Below are 22,612 nucleotides of genomic sequence, written 5' to 3' on the forward strand. Positions count from 1 at the left end.
GGGAGAAGACATGTTGAAGACCTACTACCCGGTTAAAGTTAACCAGAGCCCCAGCATCACAAAATGGATGCTGCTGCCACAGACCCAAGTCTGACCTCCTGCTGCTGGGAGACCTTCCAGCGAGGGAGGCTTGGACAATAGGTTTCCTGCCTTGGGAGGTGCTAGCACCACCCTAGACAGGCCTTAGTGTATTGGGGCAGGGAGGGATGAATGAAACGAGACACTGCCTGGGGCACACAAGATGTCCCATGCATAGTCCGGTTCAAACCGGTGCTGGGGCACTCCAGCCCCAGCCCTGGCGCGAAACTGGACAAAGGGAAGGGGGTGTAACCACCCCCCTCCCTGGTCCCACCCATAGGAGGGACCTAGCAGGTAACCCAGCCCCCCAGATTAGTATAAGAGTGGGAGCTGAGTCCCTAGGACTTTGGATTATCCTGATAACTGAAACTATGGACCTTCGACATTCGACTACGGAAGAAGACTGAAGAATCTCCCTTGTGGCCAAGGAGTGGCCACCCTGTGCAAACAGGCACCATCAAGCGACCTGCCGTTTGCTTTGCCCGAAGTTCTACGAGGAACCGACTGCGGAGCCCGACCAGCGCCTTGACTTCCAGACTTCTCCGACCCTGATCCACATCCACAGCAAAGCTGAGATCCGTGGAGGCGACGAGAGACGAGAGACGTGGGACCGGCTACCTGGGAAAATTGGCTACTTGCTTCCAGCGCAGCTTCTGAGGCATCCTCGAAGTTGTGCTCTGGGGATTGAGAAGCCCCAACCCCGAGCACCATCTGCACCGAAGATTAGACCTCCACACTCCACGAGTTCTGCGTGGGGCCCTTCTGCATTTTCCTGCTCGAAGCGTCTGTCCGGTTGCTTGCCCGTTGGCTAGTGACCTCTGCGACGAAGAACCTTTGACTTTCCACCGCTGGTTTGGCTCCTCCAGACTGGCCCTTGCTTCCCTGTGAAAGAGAAGCACCTCAGGCCTTCCTGGTCTGCAACAGAAGCGAATTCTTCATTCTGCGTGGGTTGCGCTTGCCAAGGGCAACTCGACATCGACGCCCCCGACAGCAAGAGCCCTCGTGGGACAGCTCGCCTCCTGGTTCTGGTCGTCCTCGACGCCTCCTGGTACCCGTGGCTGCTGCAACAAGCTTCACCTCTTCACCTGCATCTTCACGACATCGCCTGGTTCCTCCCTGGTTCATTCCCGGCTCCTGGCTGGTGACCTAGACTCTGTCTCCTCTGCTTGGAGGTATCTTCCTTCCTGATTCCATGCTTGGAATCCACTGGACACTCTTCACTGACTGCCTGTCAGCATCTTTTCTTCAGGCATCCATAGGAGTCGACGACGAAACCCGACGCAAGTTCACACCTATGCACCCGCAGCCCGTGGGCTAGGTAACTTGAGTACTCCGGTGCTCACAAGGGTATTGACTATCCTAGTGTCTAGTTTCCAAGTCTCTAACTCCTAGTTCCTTCCGAAGTGTCCTAAAACTCTTAATTTCTAAATACTACTATTTCTATCGACTTTAACGCATTACGCGTGAGTGTTTCCACTCTGCACCTGAATCCCGTGGGCCTCCCACTGCCTAACAACTGATAGGATAGTGTAGCCCCAGCGATTCCCTAGGCCTAGGCCTAACCTGTGTTTGTGACAGTGGTTCTAATACCACTTTCTTAGTACATGGTTTGCGTGGCCCCTAGGGCCTAACTGTATTACTTACCTGTGTGACTTATGTATGGTTAAATAAGACTGTGTTGTACTTACCTCGAATCTCATAAAGAGTGCTGAGGGTATTTTGACTTAGAATAAATACATTCCATTTTTATATATATCTGTTGTGGTGTCCTTTCATTTGGTATTCAGGGGATTGCAAATGGCATATCAGCTGGCTTCACATGCAATACAGAGTTTAGCCTAAGACTGCTCTTGTCCATGCTACCACTAGGATAGCTGGTCTATAAGGTTGACTTTACAACCAATCACCATAAGGGTTGTTTGGACTGATACAAGGTGTACACTAGAACTAGTGACATCATATATCAGGCCAACTTCTCACACGATCCAAGTAGAAGGAAGAAGAAAAGCGCATGTTTTGGATCTCTTCCTCTTTTAAAGGATGCAGAGGTGGAAAGAAGGCAGGCAAAGTGAGGGTTTGGCCAATGTGGAAAGAAGTAACCACCTTGGAAAGAAAGAAAGGTCTAATTATGAGGACGACCTTGTCCAGATGGACAGACAGAAAGGGAGGCTTGGAAGAAAGCTTGTAGCTCACTCACCCTGTGCGGTGATGGCCACCAGAAAGGCAGTTTTCAAAGTTAGAAGCCTGAGAGGATAGTTATGTAGCGGCTCACAGGGAGCACACATAAGGTAGGTAAGAACCAAGTTCAAGTCCCACTTAGACATTACGAAGGGAACAGAAGGAAAAAGAGGAGTAATGCCCTTAAGAAAGCGATTTACAACAGGGGAAGGCTGATCAGGAAGCTTAAAAAAGGCTGAAATGGCTGAGAGATAGCCCTTGAGAGTGCCCAAAGCAGAGCCCTGCTGGGCCAAAGAAAGGAGGAACAAGAGAACCTCAGAAATGTGGGGTGGAAAGGGGATCCACAGCCTTTGCTGTGCACTATGCCACAAATTTGTTACATCTGCCGTCTTAATGGAGGGACGCCTGGCTGCCAAGATAACATCACAAACTTTGGGAAGCAAGTCAAATGACGTCTACTGCCGCCGCTCAATCTCCATGCAAGGAGGTGGAGGATGGACAGGTTCGGGTGGAGGACCATCCCCCTGCTGCTGTGACAGAAGATCCTCCCGAAGAGGCAGTCTGATCGGAGGATCAATGGCCATGTTGAGCAGCTCGGGATACCAGACTCTTTGTGCCCAAGCTGCCTTGGAAATTCCAACGCGCAGAATTGCTGAAATTGCGCGTTCTCTTTGGTGGCGAATAGATCTTACCAAGCCTCTCCCCACTGTTGAAAGAGACCTTGCACCACCTCCGAGTGAAGACGCCATTCGTGATCCATCATGCACCTGTGGCTGAGTTTGTCCGCCATGGCGTTCAGGGAACTTGCCAGGTGTTGAACCACCAGGGATATGCCCTGATGTTCCAGCCTTGTCCAGAGGCGGAGGGCCTCCTGACATAGGGTCCACGACCCCACCCCGACTTGTTTGTTGTAGTACCACATGGCGGTGGTGTTGTCCGTGAACACCTGCACTACTCTTCCCCGGACAAAGGGAAGGAATGCTTTGAGTGCAAGACGAATCACCCGAAGCTCCAGAGGGTTGATGTGGAGCTCGGACTCCGCCGGAGACCAGAGGTCTCTGATCTCCGCCTCCCCATGTGGCCGCCCCATCCCAGAAGTGATGCATTGGTCACTACTGTGAACTCTGGTTGGGGAAGTGGAAAGGGATCTGCCGTCGACCCAATCCTGGTTCGTTAGCCACCACTGCAATTGATGCACAGTGCCCTCCCAGATCTGGACGCAATCTGGACAGATTCCCCTGATGTTGTGCCCACTGGAACTTCAGGTCCCACTGCAGAGTCCACATATGCCATCTGGCATGGTCCACCAGCAGGATGCAGGAGGCCATCAGGCCTAGCAGCCTGAGGGTCATCCTGACCGCAACCTGGGATAGAGGCTGAAAGATCGAAATCATAGCCCGAAAATCCCGCACTTGCTGTTCTGGAGGATAGACCCGAAACTGCGTTGTCTCCAGATCCACTCCGATAAAAAGGAGCTTCTGTGAGGGAGTCAGGTGTGACTTCGGCATGTTGACTGAAAACCCCAGCGAATGCAGGAGGTCGGCCATAGTCTGGAGGTGGGAGACGACAGCCTGGGACGAGCCAGCCGCCATCAGCCAGTCGAGAGGGAAAGACTTGAACCCCTGATCTGCGCTGATGAGCAGCGACCACCGCCATCACTTAGTGAACACCCGAGGGGTGCTGGTAAGGCCAAAGGGGAGCATGGTAAACTGAAAGTGCTTGTGGCCTACTGTGAACCATAGGTAATGCCGGTGGGCCGGCAGGACAGGGATGTGAAAATAAGCATCCTGCAAGTCCAACGCTACCATCCAGTCTCCAGGGTCGAGGGCAGACAGGACCTGAGCTAGCATCAACATTCTGACCTTCTCCTTCCGGAGGAAGCGGTTGACGTTCCTGAGATCCAAGATAGGACGCATGCCTTTTTCCTTCTTGGGCACCAAAAAGTAGTGGGAATAGCAACCACGACCTACTTCTAGGACAGGAACTCGCTCGATGGCCGCCTTGGCCATGTGTGCCGAAACTTCCTGTTTGAGAAGGGCCAGATGATCCTCCGACATGCAATGGTACTGAGGTGGCATGGCTGGAGGGGTAGTCTCGAAGGGGAGGGAGAAGCCCCTTCAGACTATTTGCCAAACCCACCTGTCCGACACCAAGGTCTGGTGAGGAATCCAGACCACTGGCTTCCCCCAGTTCCTCTCTCCAGTCCGGTTCATAACCTAACTGGTCAGTTAAAAGGTCTCCAGACCCTTCCCAGTGCTCCTCACCCTCCTATGGCTGCCAATCTGGTCTCAAAGGGTAGAACAGGGGCACAAAAAGTACCCGCTGACGCCGGTCCGGCTCTGTGTCTACCCCGAGGTTCAGGCCGGGGTTGACGTCTGCTGGGGACTCAGCCGACACTGGCTGCAGACGTGGTGCCGGTGGAATCGGCGCCAGGGAGGCGTGACTAGGTCGACCGGCGCCAAACTGGATCCAGGCCTAGATCCAAGGGAACCCTCCGGTGCCAAGGGCGGAGTCGCCGGCGTCGAAGGCCCAGGGCCTCCAGCCGAGTCCGCGGGGCCTGAAGGCACGCCGGCGGAGTCGGGCTGCCCAAAGATGGCATGCGTCTATTCTTAAAACTGACGAAGCTGGGCAGGGTTCGCACCTGTCGGAAAGGGGGGGAAACCCGGAGTCGACCTTTTGGGCTCTGCACACGGAGCCGCGGGAGGGGCACCACCCGCATCCCTCGTCGCGTCGCCCGACAGATGGGGAGAAGTTTAAGAGCGAAGATGCTTCTTCGACTTCTTCTTGTGCTTCAACTTATCTGACCCTGAGTGCGAAGTCTTGGAAGAAGAATGATGGTGGCTCCATGACCGGTCCCTCAACCTCCTATGTGATCGGGACGTCGAGCGGCCTGGAGCCGACTGCCGAGCCTCGAACAGCTTTCGGGAAAAGTACCACAAAGACTTCGGGTTCATGGTCTGGCAGTCGGAGCACGACTTGGGGTCGCGCTCCAGGCAGAAGAGGCACAAACGGTGCGGATCCGTCACCGACATCCGTCACCAACCCTTGTGCACCAGGAGTCGATGGACTCAAAAATCGACGTCGACAAACATCGAGAAAAAGTCAGTCAAAAAGTGACTGGGGGTACGGCTCTCTCCGGATCTGCGCATGCTGGTGTGGTAAAAGGAAGAACTGACGTCAGCGCGTGAAGGCGGCGTCTATGTAGCTACAGTGACGTCATCCCGGTGACCACGACGCCAACAACGAACGCGGAGTCGACCAACGCCTTCTTCCGTCGCGCAGGGGTACTGCTGACGAAAATTTTCCGGATCCAGTCTTATGCCTGGAGGTAATTCTACGGAAAGGAATCTATAACTGTTTCTTTCAGATTTCCGTTTTTATTGATTTTTACAGACAAATAAAGACAAAAAATAATTTATTTTCCTTGAATGTATTTATTTTTAAATGTGGATAAAACTGGAAATTGGGTTGCTTTTTTAATGATTCTAAATACTCTCTGCCATGACTGCCAGGCCAATAACTGTGTGGATTGATAGGTAAGGGGGTTAAAAAAGAAAGGAATTTTAGCAAAGAGGCTTAAACAGTAGAAGATATGCACATGGTTGATACTAAAATGTGCATATTTTCATATAAGTAGACTGAATTATCTTCTGCGGGTGTTCAGATCACTGAAACTTGGCAGACATTAAAGCATGAGTGCATATTTATCAAATAAATGTGGAAATATACCAGTTTAATCTTTAATCTTCATTTGTTCACAAAATCCAAAATAAATATGGATAAAAACAAAAAATAAATATGGAGAAATCTAGATGGAAATGTAAAAAAAAAAATAAGAAAAATACCATATAACTGGGAGCCCTAATTATAGGCAGTGGCAAGGATCATTCTAGAGCAGAAGGTTTAAGCATCTCTTCGTTAACGAGGAATTTTGCCATAATCTTCTGAGCTCCTCATAGTAGCAAATGGATACCCGGAAAAAAAGATCAGAACATCCCCCATAGGAAACCTAACTGGGGCGACATAATACTTCTAGCTTGTGTTCTCCTAAGCAAAAAAAACATTCAGAACGAGATTGTGACAGCCTTTTATTCTTTTAAATTGGTCACTTAAATGTTATACTGTTTCTGGTGCCTGCCTCTGGATTCTCATGTCAATGCAAAAAAGTGGAATAGTAGTTTCATAGTCACTCACATCCAAACATACTTCTAGAACACATCAATAATAGATTCACATTCTATTAATCTATCTCAGAACACATGCAGACAATACTTTTAGCCTTTCACTCCCTTTGCAGGCAGTGATTTGTTTGGGGGTCTTAATTATATTAAATTTCACCTAATGTTGCCTTGTGATCAGGAATACAACAGAGAACATCATTTTAGAAAAATGAGGCTTAGGAATGCTGAAAAACAGTTGTTAGCTACTGTTGACATACCTTTTTTTAAAGATTTAAATATTGTAAATGGAAGTGATTATCAAAAGGGAACAGAAGATGCAGTGGGGGGGGGAAAGAGGGAATTTTTGAGAACTCACGGATGAGACCTTATAATTAGTGCTACACAATAATGTTTACAGAAAGCATGAAAATATGTGTTTGTGTTGGACTTCAAAATTATACCGCCCTGGCCATTTTCCAAGATGCTTGAAAAGAAAATTGATTGGTAGTTAGGTACATAATCATAGTACGAATTGTGAAATAGTTTTTCTCTAAAATGATCCACCCTTGTAAATTGACATTTATACCAACATTTTACACAATGTTTGTCTCTTGGGTGGCTTTTACTATCCTTTTCACATCTTTTACTTTGCAACAGTGCTTTTATATGTCTTTTGCTATTATTTTTTGTTGTGTTAGATTAATGTTGGGCCTTTCTCCCTTCACTGTCCATATTTTTGCATTTATAGTTCTGGTGTGTATCATCCCACCTCCCCTTCTGCCCTGGTGTAGTTCAGCTAAGAGAACACTGTTTAGCATTTGTCCGATAAATTGTCAGGAACAAAGAAGGGAAAAATACATTGATGATTAATGATTTCAATTATTTTACAATTTTCCTTGCTAATCTATCTCTTTACTAAGAAAAGTGTTTTAGGACTGATAATCAGTATAGCAACAATCCTTTAGGAAGAAAGGGTATTGTACTCCAATAACAGAGCTACTAGTTCAGCTTATGAGGTTCACAAGTTGTTTCTAGAGCATTTGTAGATATTCGCTTGTTCTTATCCCAGGTGCAGAGGTCTCAAATACGAAAGCTGCGATATTTGGAGAGTGAATGTTTCTGCAATTTTCTGGTTTGATATGTGTTCTATTTCACTAATTCAATTTTCAAACGCAATGTTGGGATAAACACGTCAGAGTTGTGAAGACAGTGGCCCTGAGCCAAAGCCCCCATTAATCTTGTCAAAACTATAACCAGCAATCCAGATGATGTGGTTCACTTTAGAAATGAGAAAACTTTCCTGAGGTCGTGTAAGAAATCTTTCATCACTTGAATTGTGGAAACAACCTATACTTTTATTGATGGAAACTTGAAGACAGGCAGAAGTGTCCAACAGCTTCTCTAGACACCTAAATGCAGAACTTCTCTAACTTAAAGGCTTAGAATAGTATTGTGAAAAAAATATGTATGTGTAACTGCATAACGCAAACCTAGGCAAAAAGGCAGCGGAGCAATGTTCAGGGTCAAAAGCAAGCTCAGTCAACGAGTGAGAGGACAGCTTGTTAGTTATTACTGTGTGAGTTAGGATCCAGGTAGGTACTGGACATTCAGGTCTGAATGAGGTGCAGACAAAGTTTGAGATGTTGGATGTCTGGGGCAAAGGAGAGTTTCTGTAGGAGCAGTATGTCATGGGCATACTGGTGAATGCCGATGTTGTCTGCTAATAGAGCTCAAAGGAACTCAAACAGGTTGAAGATGACAGGAGACAGTATGGAACTCTGTCGGACTCTGCAGGTAACAATAATCTTCTGGGACCTGGAGGTGCCTATGTGAACAAACCGTTTTCGACTAGAAAGTTAGGAGGAGCACCAGTGATGAACATTGCCTTTGAATCTCATTCAAAACTCCAGGGTGTGGTTGAGGTTTGTATGAACAGCTTAGTTGATGGCAGGTGAGCGGTCTAGCAGTATCGGGAGGCAGGGGCCTCTTTATCTGTTTGGAGGGTGTCGTCTGTGATTTGTACATTAGCAGTCTCCATGCAGCAGCAAGACTTGTATGTTAGCTGTCTCTGTGCAGCAGCATGATCTGAAGCCAGGCTGATAGTCATGTAGGAGATGGTTAGCACTGATGTGACAAGGGAGTTGAACATAAACTGCTTTTTCCGTGATCTTGCTAATGACGAGTGAGCAAGTGATGGGCTGGTGGTTGGAGAGGTCATCAGGGTCTAATGTAGATTTCTTTAGGATTGGGTGGATCTGACCTGTCTTGAGAGCTATTGAAAAGATGCCCTGAATGAGGGCGGCATTGATAATGGTGAGTGGGGGTGAGAGCGCTTCCCCAGAGCGACATCATCTTCATAGGTAAAGGCTTTGAGGGAGCTGGGTATGTCAGCAAGATTTGTGAGAGACAGGGCTTTGAAGGTCACCATTGTTAAATTGTAAACTAGGGAGTGGATGTTAGAGGAGAAGACTTGGTTTTGTCAATGTTCTGTTGGATGCTCCTTATTTTTCACTGAAGAAGAGATTGATGGCATTGATCTTGTCTGTAGAGTGTGGAATAGGTGGGTCAGGCAGGGGATTAATGCAGTGATTCATTATCTTGAAACCTTTTCTGCTTCAGTTAGTGTATTCTGTAGTTTCAGGGCGTGTGGTAATTAGTATGATACGTACAAGGTTGGGTCTGTGTGTTATGGGGATAACATGTGGCTGCTGGTTGAGGCACATGCTTATATCTCACCATTTAAATTTCTGTGAAAAAGGGTCTCTGGGCTAAGGCCATTCCTAGCACTAACAATGCCCTTTAATGGGAATTTCATGGGGATGTCATGGTGATGGGACGCCCTGAAAGGTTGGCTGAAGTAGGGAGAAGGCAAGAAGTGATGAGCAGATGGAATATGTGAAATCAAGTCCCCTTGCCCGACTTCTTTTAATGATGGTTTTGGCAGGAATCCGAAGAAGTCGTTTCCTGCACCTATGGATGGATCATTTCCCTTTTTCAAAATGTCCATTTCCAGGTAATTTAGAGAGAGTCAGAAATCTGCAATCCACGAAGTCAAGATCTAAGCAGTTAAAAGCAGTGACGGAAGGGTTTGATGAAAGCTCTTGCATGCAATTCTGGTAAGGTAATCTGACCTAAAAGGTAGCTGTTTACAAGAGCCTGGGATATGAGAAAGGAATCTGGGTAACACCAATACTGTGGCTGGTCAGGAGAGATCAGAATTATTCTTATTTGTGCTGATTTAGCATCAGAATCAAGTTGCAAATTAGAGAAATTGGCAGAAAAGGCAAAGAGATATTACCCTGACTGGTCAATGAACAGTGAATTGTTTCTGGATTTATGATATTGAATTTGGGGGAAAGGTTTAGGCATTTATTTTGTTTTTCTGGTGCTAATAAATTGATGTCCATTATTTTCCACAGAGTTATGGTCGGTTCCATAACATTTAAAGTTTAGGCCCATTCATGCTTATCCATGTTGTTGCTCTGTAGAGCTAAAGGTGAATTGCTAGGATGTTGAGATTCTGAGGAAGAAATCAGTTCCCGATTATCAATACGATAAGCAGCCAAAAATGGCCGAAAGGAGCAAATGCTTTGTCTCTCATCACTTTTACTACTCATTGCCAACATTTAACTGATTTGTTATTGATTATTTTAGCAAACCCTGCTGCTCCCCATTTGTCTAGGTCCAAAGAATAAGTTAACTAGGTGGGAATTAGAGTTGATTAATGCTTAACACCAAGCACTGGAACATGAGGGAATTTGGGAGATGAGTTTAGTTAGGGCTCTTAAAAGAACCCTTTCAAAAACCTCGCTATTTGAAACTCCAATTCGAAACGCCTATTCTGACACTTCCAATAACCAATCGACTCCCCTTGCTAAAAACCATTAGCTGTTGGCATATTCAGATGGTGGCTTTTAAAGAATAAGCAATGGCCAATAATAGCATGGAACAGACCGTATACAAATATCATTACAATTACTTGTTGCAACAAAATCTATTACTCGATATATTTAATCCACCAATCAATTAGGGGTTTGTAAAACGCGGCTACTCACCTGTGAAGGTCTCAAGGCACTGAGGGGGGAGGGGCTGCTGATCCATCTTGGGTGGGGGGTTCAGACGAAGAGCCAGGTCTTGAGGTCCTTCCTGAACTGGGTCAACGACCAGGTTTGCCTGAGGTGGAGGGGCAGGGTGTTCCAGGTCTTGGTGGCGAGGTAGGAGAAGGATCTTCCACCAGTTCTGGTCTTGTGGAATAGTGGGACAGAAGTCAGGACAAATTGGGTGGAGAGGAGTTATCTGGCAGGTGTGTGGAAAACAAGACAGTGGTTCAGATATTCTGGTCCTGCGTCGTGGAGGGCCTTGTAGATATGTGCGAGGAGCTTGAAGGTGATTCTCTTGTTGATGGGGAGCCAGTGGAGTTGTCAGAGGTGTCGGAGGTGTGTCATGTGGCTGTGGTGAGGGATGCGGAGGACCAGTCTGGCTCTGACGTTTTGGATGTTCTGTAGTTTTTCTGAGCTGTTTCTGGGTGATGCCAAAGTAGAGTGCATTGCCATAGTCCAGTCTACTAGTGATGAGTGCGTGGGTGACCGTCTTTCTGAATACTGTGGGGAGCCATCTGAATGTCTTTTGAAGCAGACAGAGCGTGTGGAAGCAGGATGACGAATCTGCATTGACTTGGTGGTTCATTGAGAGTGAGGAGTTCAGTATAATGCCAAGGTTGCATGCGTGGTCCGTAGGGGGTGATAGAGATTCTAGTCCAGCGGGCTACAAGGAGTCAGCCCAGGCTGAGGGGGTAGGTCCCAGGATGAGTACTTCGGTCTTGTCCGAGCTGAGCTTCAGGCAGCCGTCTTGCATCCAGGTAGCAACTGCCTTCATTCCGTTGTGAAAGTTGATTCTGGCAGCTGTGGGTCCGTTGGTTAGGGAGATGATCAGCTGGGTGTCGTCAGCATAGGAGACTATGTTGAGTCCATGGCTTCTAATGATGGTTGTGAGGGGAGCCGTGTAGATGTTGCAGAGGGTGCGGCATAGGGAGGAGCCCCAGGGCACTCCTCAGCTGATCTCTATACGTTCTGAGAGAAACGGGGGTAGTTTGAGCCACTGTGTTCGGCCGGTCAGGAAGGAATGGAGCCAGTCCAGTGCCTTGTTGCAAATGCCGGTGTAGTGAAGTCTTGTGGTGCGGTGGGAGAAGGCGGCCGAGAGGACCAGTAGGATGAGGGCTGTGGTATCGCCCCAGTCGAGGAGGGAGCAGATGTCATCGGTGGCAGTGAGGAGTGTGGTCTTGGTGCTGTGGTTGCTTCGGAAACCAGACTGGGAGGTGTCCAGATGTGGTTTTCTTTGATTAACTCGGAGAGTTGGGTGTTGATGGCCTTCTAGAGGACTTTGGCTGGGAAGGAGAAGAGGAAGATGGGTCTAAAGTTCTTGAGGTCTGTTGGGTCAGCGGATGATTTCTTCAACAGGCGGTTGCTCTCAGCGTGTTTCCAGTCGTTGGGGAAGGTGGGGGATTTGATGGAGCAATTGATGGAGCAGCGAACCTGGGTGGGGGCGATGGAAGAGGCTGCTCTGTGGAAGATGTGGTACAACAAGGATCCGATGGGGCTCCTGACTGGATGCTCTTCATTGTCTTGAGTATGTCATCTGTGGTTAGTGGAGTCCAGTTGAGCACGATCTGTTGGAGTGCAGCGTGGTTGCATGCAGTGGTGATGGGTGTAGTGGCCGGGTCTTGGGTGTTGAAACCGTCATAGAGCTGCCTGATCTTCTGGTGGAAGAAAGGTGCTGAGTTTGTTGCAGATGTCTTGGGAGGGAGGGATGTCTGATCTCGATGTTGGGCCTGGCGAACTCCTTGATGATGGCAAAGAATTCTTTGCTGTTGTGTGCATTGGCATTTATCCTGTCTTGGAAAGCCGTTTGCTTTGAGGTTTTGAGGAGAAGGTGGTGTGCGTTGACGGCGGATTTGAAGGTTGCATGTGTTTCTTGGGTTTTGTTCCTCCATCTAGTCTCAAGTCATCAGCAGGTGCGTCTGGACTCGTGGAGGGCGGGAGTGAACCACCTGGCTTTTTTTGAAGTGTTGCTTGCCTGATGTTTTCTTTAGGGGTGCTAGAGTGTTGACGCAGTTGAAGATCTATCGGTGAAGAGCTGCTGTGTTAGCATCTGTTGATGTTGGCAGGTTGGCCATGCCGAGGAGGTCGAAAAGACGTTCTTCGGTGGCCTTGTTCCAGGTGCGACAGAGGGGTGGGGCAATGAGGGCAGTGGTGTACGATGGGCGTGGCGAAGGCCAGATATATGTAGTGATGGTCGTTCCAAAGGAGTTCGGTGGTGTGGCTGTAGGTGATGTTCCCGCTAGCAGAAAAAACAGGGTCGAGTATGTGTCCGGCTGTGTGGGTCGGTGCAGTCACTAGCTGCATGAGCCCAATATTGGCGAGGTTCTCCAGTAGGGAGGCCATTTTCTGGTGACTAGAGTTGTCTAGGTGAAAGTTGAGGTCTCCGTGTTGAATGTACTTAGTGGATGCGAGAGCCTGGGGTGAGATGAGGTCTATGATGGTGTCAAAGGATGGCGGACAGGGACTGGGTGTCTGTAGACGAGGAGGGAGGTTTTGGGGTTGGTCTGCATCTGTAAACGGAGGTGTTCCATGGTTGTCGTTGAGTCGTATGAGTCATTTGAGTGAGTGGCCAGTCAGAGGGTGTTCTTGTACACGATGGCGATGCCTCCTCCTGGTCGGTCAGCGCGATCCTTGCGGGTGATTTCATAGCCGTCGGGGATGGTGATGGCAATGTCCGGTTCAGAACTGGGGTTGGTCCAGGTTTCTGTGAAAGAAGTTGATGTCGGGAGAGGCGGCATCAAGGAGGTCCCAGATTTCTGTGGTGTGTTTGTGGAGGGATTGCACGTTCAGGAGGATGCAGTAGAGACGGTCGGGTGTGCTGTTGGTCGGCTGAACAGCAAGAAGAGTAGGTGTGTTGGCATGGGTGAAGGTGCGGTTGCAGTTCCGGCAGGAGAAGGGTCCATCTATCTCCTTCAGCGAAGCTTGGTGGCAGGGTGCTTGCATCGTAGTGGTGAAAGATCTGAGAGCTAGGGTCCCTGGTACTGGGTGCGGTCCAGGCACAGCCAGCATGTCTTTGACACACCTAAGCACGCTTGCTGCACGGCTGCCATTAAATGGTGATGCAGGGGAGCTGGGAGGTGCCAAAACATAGGAGCGGGAAGGGTCAGCTGGGCTGCGGTGATCACAGCGGCAGGGGCGACAGAGGAAGAAAAACAGGAAAGGAGGAAAGAAAGGCAATAGCGCAAAAGGCAGAGGCAGGAAAAAATAACGAGAGAGAAAAGCAGAAGGAGAGGCAGAAGGGCAGTCAAGCAGCAGAGCTGTTACGCTCTACCACTAGCCCACCATGGGTAAGGCGTGGTGGAGGAGGGCCTCGAACTGCTGACCAGGTGTCAGCAGCCGCCACAGCGGCAGCTACCGGACGGAGCTGAGCCGTGAAAGGAGCAAGTTCACCAAAAGGTTAGTGCACTATATTGGTTTATATGTGCTATCCCTTTGTTAATCTTGAGAGGTGACCCCTTTTGTGGTTTGGTAATCTTAGACTTCACCGGATGTTAGTTTCAGAACCAAGGCCAGGCATTGCGCCACTATGCCCTACCAGTCCAGGAATATGAGCACAGAGACAACTCCACTGATGTTGTGAAAGTTCTTAAAAGTGACAGATACCCTTATCTTCACAGGCCTGAGGATACTCCAGCAGCGGTGATTAAAAAAGACGTCATCAGCACAAAAGCCATCAAAGTATGAACAGATCACCTTGCAGGCTACACAGCAAGGGCCCACGGAGAGCCATGAGAATATCACCAGGCTGGGAATTCAAAACAGGGCACAGGAGACGTAAGTAGCCCAACTGGGCACGGCTAAGAGAACAGGACCACCAAAAGGACATTTGAGAGGAGTCCTGGAAGAGACGAGCATGAATATTGTACCCCGTTTCCAGAGCATTAAAGGCTTCCTGCTGTGGATGGGCAAAGGTAAGAATAGGGGGGGGGGGGGGGGGATCTGCAAACTGTCTGATCACATCAATACAGAGTCCCTTTCAGATGACCCTTACTGCCCACAGAAATATTCTGGGGCAAGGATTCCATTCGAAATGAAAAACTCCCACAGAAAGAAGTTGGCAACAATACAAAGCAGACAAATCTCCAAGCAGGCATAGACAGGGGCAGTAGGGGGCCCAATACTACATGGCCAAAATGGCAGACTATCCGATGCAATGAATACCCCCGGGGGTGCCTGTGCTACCGGTGAAAGTAGCACTAATGCGGCCGAAGCTCCCTTTCAAAGATAGAAGATGAAAGCTCATGTCATTGTTCACAAAGGGGCCAGAAGCTCAATGCTCTCTGCCAACTGCTAACTGCTGCAATGGCACCATCGCGCGCTCGATGCAGCGTCTCCATTATGCCAAACATCCCAACAATGAACTAGACCACACTTGCTATCACAGTTACATGAAATGTTCCATTTACAACTTCTTTCCTTTATTTCCATTTTGTGTGTTAAAACCTTTTCCTTGCTGCTATCAAACTAGGACAGCTGACATTTTCTACCTAGTGGAGAGGATAATCTATCGGACTCTAAAATGCTGAGAATATGAGAGTAAGGTTAGATATTCTACCTAAGCTGCACATTGCGAGTGTTCCCTAAGCACTAGGAAGTGATGACAAATGAAATGAAAAGGCTGCAATGAGAAAACATATCAAAGGCTAACATAGCAAACACCTCTTCGTAGTGTCTACATGGTTTAAACAGCTCCTTGTTTAATGTGAATTTCCCCCCTCAGTCTCAGTTTAAGATTTTGTAACAGCAAGCAGCAACATTTCCTTCTAACCTCCTGATTCGTAAAATATTGGCGACCTCAACAAAATGTAGGTGGAAAAAAGTAATCTGCACACATAGAGAACCCGAGTCAGTAAATATCTGTACCTGTAATAGGAGATAACAATGGGAACAATCCACAAATACGGAGGACTGCCCGGTGGAACTCGTTTTGGGGACGGAATGGGAAAGGTGTTAAGTGGCATGCAAAACGCTATACAGGCCTTCCCATGCACAAACATTTTGCAGGCAAATTCCCACTTGGAAACGCACATAAAAGCATTCATTTTAACATCAGTAGTAAGTTTTTTTTTTACAGGGTGGAAAAAGGGAGTAATCATCCCTATATTCTATTTTGTGTAGGAGGGAGTTTCACCAGAGAGAACAAATGTTCTATGTGCCACAAATACATAAGTGTGCACATGTAGATCCATAGTAAGCATATTCAAGCAGACTGCTGGCTATGCAGACAATATGCAAATGAATGATATGCATAGATTTCCATGAGTAAGCAAGCTAATTCTTTGTGGATCCCTGAAAAATGTTGATCCAGGTAAATCCCAGACATAAAGCTATGATGCACAGACTAATAACTTTTCAAGAATTCTTACTGAACCGCCACAATTGTATTGTATGGGCCGTAGACCACATACATGTATATAGAGTGGAGAGGACATCACAGAATCCGTCGATTTCTTTGAGAGTCCCCTTTTACTCTGGCACAGTGGAATGCTTTCTCAGAAAGCAGTGAGAGGGTAAAGCATTAAGTCACCCCTATTTTTAGTGCTGTTTGCTTTTCTTACTGGGGGAGGAGTGCCATGCTTGGAGAGGGGATGCATCTATTAATCAGAGAATCTTTCATTTCCATTGGCATTCTTCTTGTAATGGCCGTCTGAGCTCTTGTACAAGATGGAAGAAATCCATGTAGCATATAAAGGACACAAGAGAAACTGCCCCTGTGTATGGCTTCCAGGTTTTCATTTTCAGCTATTCCTGCCTGTTTCTGGAGACTCAAAGAGCCCATACAGTTTTAAAAAGAAAACAGAGAGTGCCTTCATTATACAGAAATGTCCTTATTTCGCCAGCAGAAAGTAACCCTTGTCTGTAAATAATGAAATTGTGAAGCACCCTGAGCCCCCAAATTCTGGTCCTTATTAATTTTCAAGGATACAGACAAAAGACGTAGTAAGAATAGCTAGAATGGTGCCAATGGGAATGGATTTCTGAGCATCTTTTAAATCTCCAGAGCGATTGGATCCAGCCATGATGCCTAGGAGGTAGAAGCAAAATGTTAGGACACAGGCAACAGCAGAAACAGGCAAATCCTTTTTCAGGTGATCAGAAGAAAGGCTGGGGCACAGGCAGAGAGGGAACAGCAGCACCTCATGTATTGCATTTCTAACATTTGACAATTGTTTTATTATCAAACATAACCCATGTTTCAGACTACCATTCCCCTAATAAACGGGCACACTGAGCCACAACAATCCCACCCCCTTATCATATTTATGGAAAGAGGGGGTGGAGCCACACGTGGTGTGAACAAAGAAAAGTATATCGAATATGCTACTTACCAGTATGCATCTGTTCTTGGCATGTAGGGCTGCTGACATTCATATCTGTGCATAGATCGCCTCCTAGTGTTGGGACCGGATGATTGCACATTGTTGTCCTGGAAGAGTCTTCGAAGTATCACGAGATAGGTGGCTCCTCCCCTGGACTAAAGTGCGCATTGGCATCCTCTCCATCCTCAGATTGTTTTTCGCCATTGTGGCAGTGATGGAGTAGATACAGTAAGTGTTGACCATGCTATACAGTAATTCTGAGTGCTGCAGCCGCTACAGGCGCCGGGGAGGAGGGTGGGCGATATGAATGTCAGCAGCCCTACATGCCAAGAACAGATGCATACTGGTAAGTAGCATATTCGGTTCGAGGCATGTGGGCTGCTGAATTCATATCTGTGCATAGATTATATAGCAGTCCCTCCATTAGCGGCGGCTGCCCGTGTCAGCTGCAGCAGTCTGAAAAAGGGTCTTGAGAACAGCCTGTCCTACAGCTGCCTGCTGTTTTGAATGTACATCTACACAGTAGTGTTTGGTAAATGTATGTATAGTGGACCATGTGGCTGCTCTACATATTTCCTCTAAAGGAATGTTCCCTAGGAAAGCCATGGACGCCCCTAACTTTCGTGTTGAGTAGGCTCTTGGGGGAATCGTTAATGTGCGTTTAGCTTTTTCATAGCAAATTTGAATACATTTAACGATCCATCTGGCTATCCCTGCTTTGGAAATGGCGTTGCCCTTGTGTTGTGGAGAAAAGGCAACGAACAGTTGTTTTGTTTTCCTAAAATCCTTTGTTCTGTCTATATAGTACATGAGGGCCCTCTTTACATCTAGTGTATGGAGCATTCTCTCTGCGACATTTTCTGGATTTGGAAAGAAAACAGGCAGTTCAATAGTCGGATTCATGTGGAACTGCGATATCACCTTAGGCATGAATGTGGGGTTGGTACGTAGTACAACTCTGTTTGCGTGAACCTGTATGAATGGCTCTTGAATGGTTAGTGCCTGGAGTTCACTAACTCTTCTCAACGTAGTTATTGCCACTAAGAAAGCTACTTTCCAGGTGAGGAATTGAATCTCACATGAATGTAGAGGTTCAAAAGGTGGACCCATCAATCTGGTGAGGACCACATTCAGGTTCCATACCGGTGCCGGTGGGTGTGTTGGAGGAATCACTCTTTTGAGTCCCTCTAAGAAGGCTTTGATGGCAGGCACTCTGAATAAAGAGAGGTGCTGCCTGTTCTGGAGATAGGCTGCTATGGCGGTTAGATGTATACGGATGGAGCTGTATGCCAGATTGCATCGGTATAAGTGTAACAGGTAACAGATGATGTTCTGAATGGATGCATCCAGCGGATTAATGTCATTGTTTTTACAGTAAATGACAAATCTTTTCCATTTAGCCGCATAGCAAGCTCTGGTTGTGGGTCTCCTGGCCTCCTTGATGATATTCATACATTCTGGAGGCAGGTTCAGGTAGCCAAACTCTAAGACTTCAGGAGCCAGATCGCCAGGTTCAGCTGTTGCGGATCTGGGTGCTGAATTTCGCCATGGTTCTGTGTTAAAAGTTTCGGTGTTAGCCGTAGTCTTTGAGGCGGCACCACGGAAAGTTCTAGTAACGTGGTGTACCATGGCTGGCGTGCCCACATTGGAGCAACCAGGATGAGTGTCATTGAGTGTTGCCTTAGTTTGCGTGCCACTAGCGGTATTAATGGCGCTGGGGGGAAAGCGTACGCAAATCTGCCTGACCAGTTCATCCATATCGCATTGCCCTGCGACTGTGGATGCGGGAACCTGGCGGCAAAGCTTTGGCATTTTGCGTTTTCCCTTGTGGCGAATAGGCCTATCTCTGGATGACCCCACTGCTGGAAGTACGGTTGGAGTACTGATGGATGTAGCTCCTACTCATGCATTTGGTGGCTGTGTCTGCTGAGCAGATCTGCTATTTGGTTGTCCTTGCCCGGGAGGTGTTCTGCCATGAGGAACATGTTCCTCTGAATGGCCCACCTCCACATGCTCTGAGCCAGATGAGACAACTGTGGAGAGTGTGTTCCTCCCTGCTTCTGTATGTAGTACATGGCAGTCATGTTGTCCGTCCGGATCAACACGACTTTGTTGCACAAGTGTACTTTGAAAGACTTCATTGCCAGGAAGATTGCCATCAGTTCCAGAAGGTTGATGTGCATCTTTTGTTACTGTATCGTCCATAGTCCCTGCACTGTGTAATTGAGTACATGAGCTCCCCATCCGTGGAGAGACGCGTCCGCCGTCAGCATTATTTGTGGAACAGGCTCTTGGAACGGTCGGCCCTTGCAAAGGTTTTGTGGATTCCACCAATGCAGAGAGTTGTATGCCCGACCGCTCACCAACACTAGGTCTTTCAACTGTCCTTGAGTCTGATTCCATTGACGTGCCAGGCACTCCTGAAGCGGGCGCATATGTAGTCTCGCGTGCGGGACTATGAAGATGCAGGAGGCCATCATGCCTATCAACTGCATGAACACTCGCGCTGGAAGGGAGTGTTGAGGTCTGCCCTTTTTGATCAGCAGTTGCATGCTGTTGATCCTCGCTAAATTTGGCTGAGCTTTGGCTGCCAGAGTGTCTATGGTCGCGCCCAGGTATTGCCGTACGTGGGCGGGTTGAAGATGTGACTTTGGATAATTCAGTGAGAATCCCAGACTGTGAAGAAGGTGAATGGTGTGGGATATGTGGCTGGCACACTGCCTGGCTGACTTTGCCTGAACAAGCCAGTCGTCCAGGTAAGGGAAGACGTGCATGTGCTGTCTCCTTAAGTGTGCAGCCACTGTCGCTAGGCACTTGGTAAAGACTCTGGGCGCCGTTGTTACTCCGAAAGGGAGGACTTTGAACTGATAATGCTGATCCTGAAGAGTGAACCTGAGATATTTTCTGTGTGATGGGTGTATGGGTATGTGGAAATACGCATCCTTTAAATCCAGTGTTGCTAGGAAGTCTCCCTGACTGAGTAACGGCAGAACCTGCTGGAGGGTGAGCATATGAAAATGCTCTGACAGAATGTATTGGTTGAGAGGTCTCAGGTCCAGTATAGGTCTGAGAGACCCGTCCTTTTTTGGGATTAAGAAGTACAGAGAGTACACCCCTGACCCTCGCTGTTCTACAGGCACGAGCTCTATGGCTTCTTTCTGTAGCATACTTAGTACTTCTTGCTGCAATAATGCCAAGTGCTCTGCGGACATAGGACGGTGTCTTGGTGGTATATTGGGTGGATTGGATGTTTATTCCAGACAATAACCGTACTGGGCAATTTCTGTGACCCACCTGTCTGTGGTGATGGATCTCCAGACTGGCAGGAACTGTTGGAGTCTCCCCCCGACCGGTGTTATGTGGGCGGGGGGCAGTGACAAGACGTCACTGTTTGTTATTGGCGGAGGACCTGGTGTTGTTGTGTCCTTGTCCTATTCCTTTGGTGCTGGATCCACGATATCCACCCCTATTGTTCTTATTATAGGTACTCTGGGTACCTCGTTTACTGTACTGCTGCTGGGACCCCTGACCTCTAGCTGCTCCTCTATTCCCGGGGCGACGAAAGGAGCCACTCCGAAACTGCTGCGACTGTAGAGCCCCCATAGATTTCGCAGTTTCAGTGTCCTTTTTAATCTTTTCCAGTGTAGCGTCAACCTCGGGGCCAAATAAAAAGTCTGGGTTGACTGGTTGATTCAAGATATTATTTTGAATCTCAGGTTTGAAACCTGATATTCTCAGCCATGCGTGCCTCCTCAACATCACACTAGTGTTGATTGCCCTTGCTGCAGTGTCAGCTGCATCTAGTGTGCATTTGATGGACGCATTTGTAATGGGTTGTCCCTCTCTGATGAGGAGCTCCGCTCCATCTTTGTATTCATCTGGTAGGTGTTCTAGCAGTGTTTCTAGGGTATCGTAGTGTGACCTGTCGTATCGGGCCAGGAGTGCCTGAGTGTTGGCAATGCGCCAGATGTTTGCTGCTTGTGCTGCTATCCTCTTTCCTGATGTTTCTAGCACTTTGGACTCCTTGTCTGGAGGAGGAGCATCACCTGTAGTCTGCGAGTTAGCTCTTTTGCGAGCATTAGAAACTACCATGGAGTCCAACGGCAATAGACCCTTAATGTACGTTGGGTCTCCTGGGGCTGGTTTGTATTTTTTCTCTATTCTCGGGTTCAATACCCGTGCTCTGGTTGTCTCCTTAAAGATGTCCTTAGCATGTTTAATAACCCCTTTTAACATTGGTAGAGTCTTGACCGTTCTTTCTGATGTGGAGAACGTGTCCACCAAGAAATCCTCCTCCACAGAGTCAGAATGAAGTTCCACTCCGTGATTGGCAGCCGCTCTTTCAATGAGGGCGTTAAAAGCAGCAGTATCTTCAGTGGGAGATGGTTTTATATTATAAGGATGAGTGTCAGGAGCATTTTGTGGGTCTCCTGGGTCATTAGGGTCTCCCCATGCTTGATCCTGGTCTTGCTGTTGTTCATCAGGGTCATTATCCACAGGATAAGTGGTATCATCCTCAGTATAGCCGTCTCCTGCATCCGCCTCCGAGTGTGTGGGAGAAAAGGATGGTGGTTCCTGATCATAGGTGTGGTAAGGTTCTACAAGCACTGGTGTCGAACCTGACGCCATTTTCCTTTTTAGTGGAATTTTGTATGAGTCCAAAGCCTTTTCTGGAACAATTCTCCGCTTGCGGAACAACAGCCTACCAGTGTCGACGTCGATAAACTGGTCCTGTGAGTCTTCGACATCGGTTCTTTCCGTGGACACTGTTCTTGGTTGTTCGATACTCTTCCTAAGTTCGAACATCTTCGGTGCCCCCGGTGGTGGCAATCCAAACTTGATCGGTGCCGGCGCCGAGTGAGCTTTGGCGACCTTGTGCGGTTCGGGACCCGCTTTCGGTTCGAGAGTGGCCCGTTCCCTGATGCTATTTAGGGACTCCGACACCTGTTGCAACGTGAAGGCAGACGGTGCTTTGGAACTGACAGGCTCTTTGGAGACAGGCCTCAACGCGGTCTCCGGTTTCTTTCCAGTCTTCGGGTGTTCGATCCGAAGTTTGGGATCGACGCCTTGTTGATCCGATATTTTGGCAGTCTCAGCACTCTTCGGTGTTGATGTAGTCGGATCGACCACCTTGACCTTGGTTGTTGGTGCCCCAACCTTCGGTGCTATAGGCCGTTGCGTCTTCTCGGGACCGAGGGGCTTCTTCTGTTTCTCGGTGCCGAAGTCCTTTTTTGGTTTCTCGGTACCGAAGTCCTTCTTTCTTTGGTCGGCTCCGACGTCCTTCTTCGGTGTCGACGGATTGGAGGGCTTCGATGCCTTCGATCCGACCTGAACCAGTTGCACTTTCGGTTTCGATTTGACCGGTGCTGGTTTTGGTTTCGATTTCACGGAATCGACTCCAGTCTTTTTCGATATTTCTGGCTCTTTTGAAATGTTCGAAGCCTGGCCTTCAGGCGGGGCTGTAGAACGATCCAACCGATCTTGGGTAAGGCCCGCAGGCGATCCCTCAACCTGAGCCTTATCAAGACTATCTCCCTCGGCCTCCGCATCGACGGATTGGCCTAGCTCCTCGCCTGAGCTATCTTCCTCGGCCCCAAGGGCCTCATCGTCGTCTCCTACCTCGTCGACGACGTCTTCGTCCTTGAAGATCTCCTCATCATCGTCGTCATATTGGGATTCATGCTCCGAAGCATGGCTCGAGTCTATCTCTTCGACGCTCTCGACTTCTTCATCCTCGGTGCTGAATATGTTAACCGGGTTAGGCGCCGATTTTTTGGCC

The 22,612-nt window shown here is 48.2% G+C and overlaps 1 protein-coding gene across 2 annotated transcripts in view; it reads right to left on the minus strand.

The window, feature by feature from the left end:
* The window catches only part of LOC146869314 (solute carrier family 12 member 6-like), an 818,593-nt gene that overhangs the window by 438,492 nt on the left and 357,489 nt on the right, over positions 1-22,612 (minus strand). For both annotated transcript variants that reach the window (XM_085648043.1, XM_085647962.1), the window contains one exon: positions 16,440-16,538. In XM_085648043.1, coding sequence (XP_085504169.1) covers positions 16,440-16,538 — 99 coding nt within the window. The remainder of the gene's footprint in view (positions 1-16,439; positions 16,539-22,612) is intronic.

Source organism: Triturus cristatus, chromosome 1_1 (genome assembly GCF_964204655.1).
Source record: "Triturus cristatus chromosome 1_1, aTriCri1.1, whole genome shotgun sequence".
Classification (NCBI taxonomy): domain Eukaryota; kingdom Metazoa; phylum Chordata; class Amphibia; order Caudata; family Salamandridae; genus Triturus; species Triturus cristatus.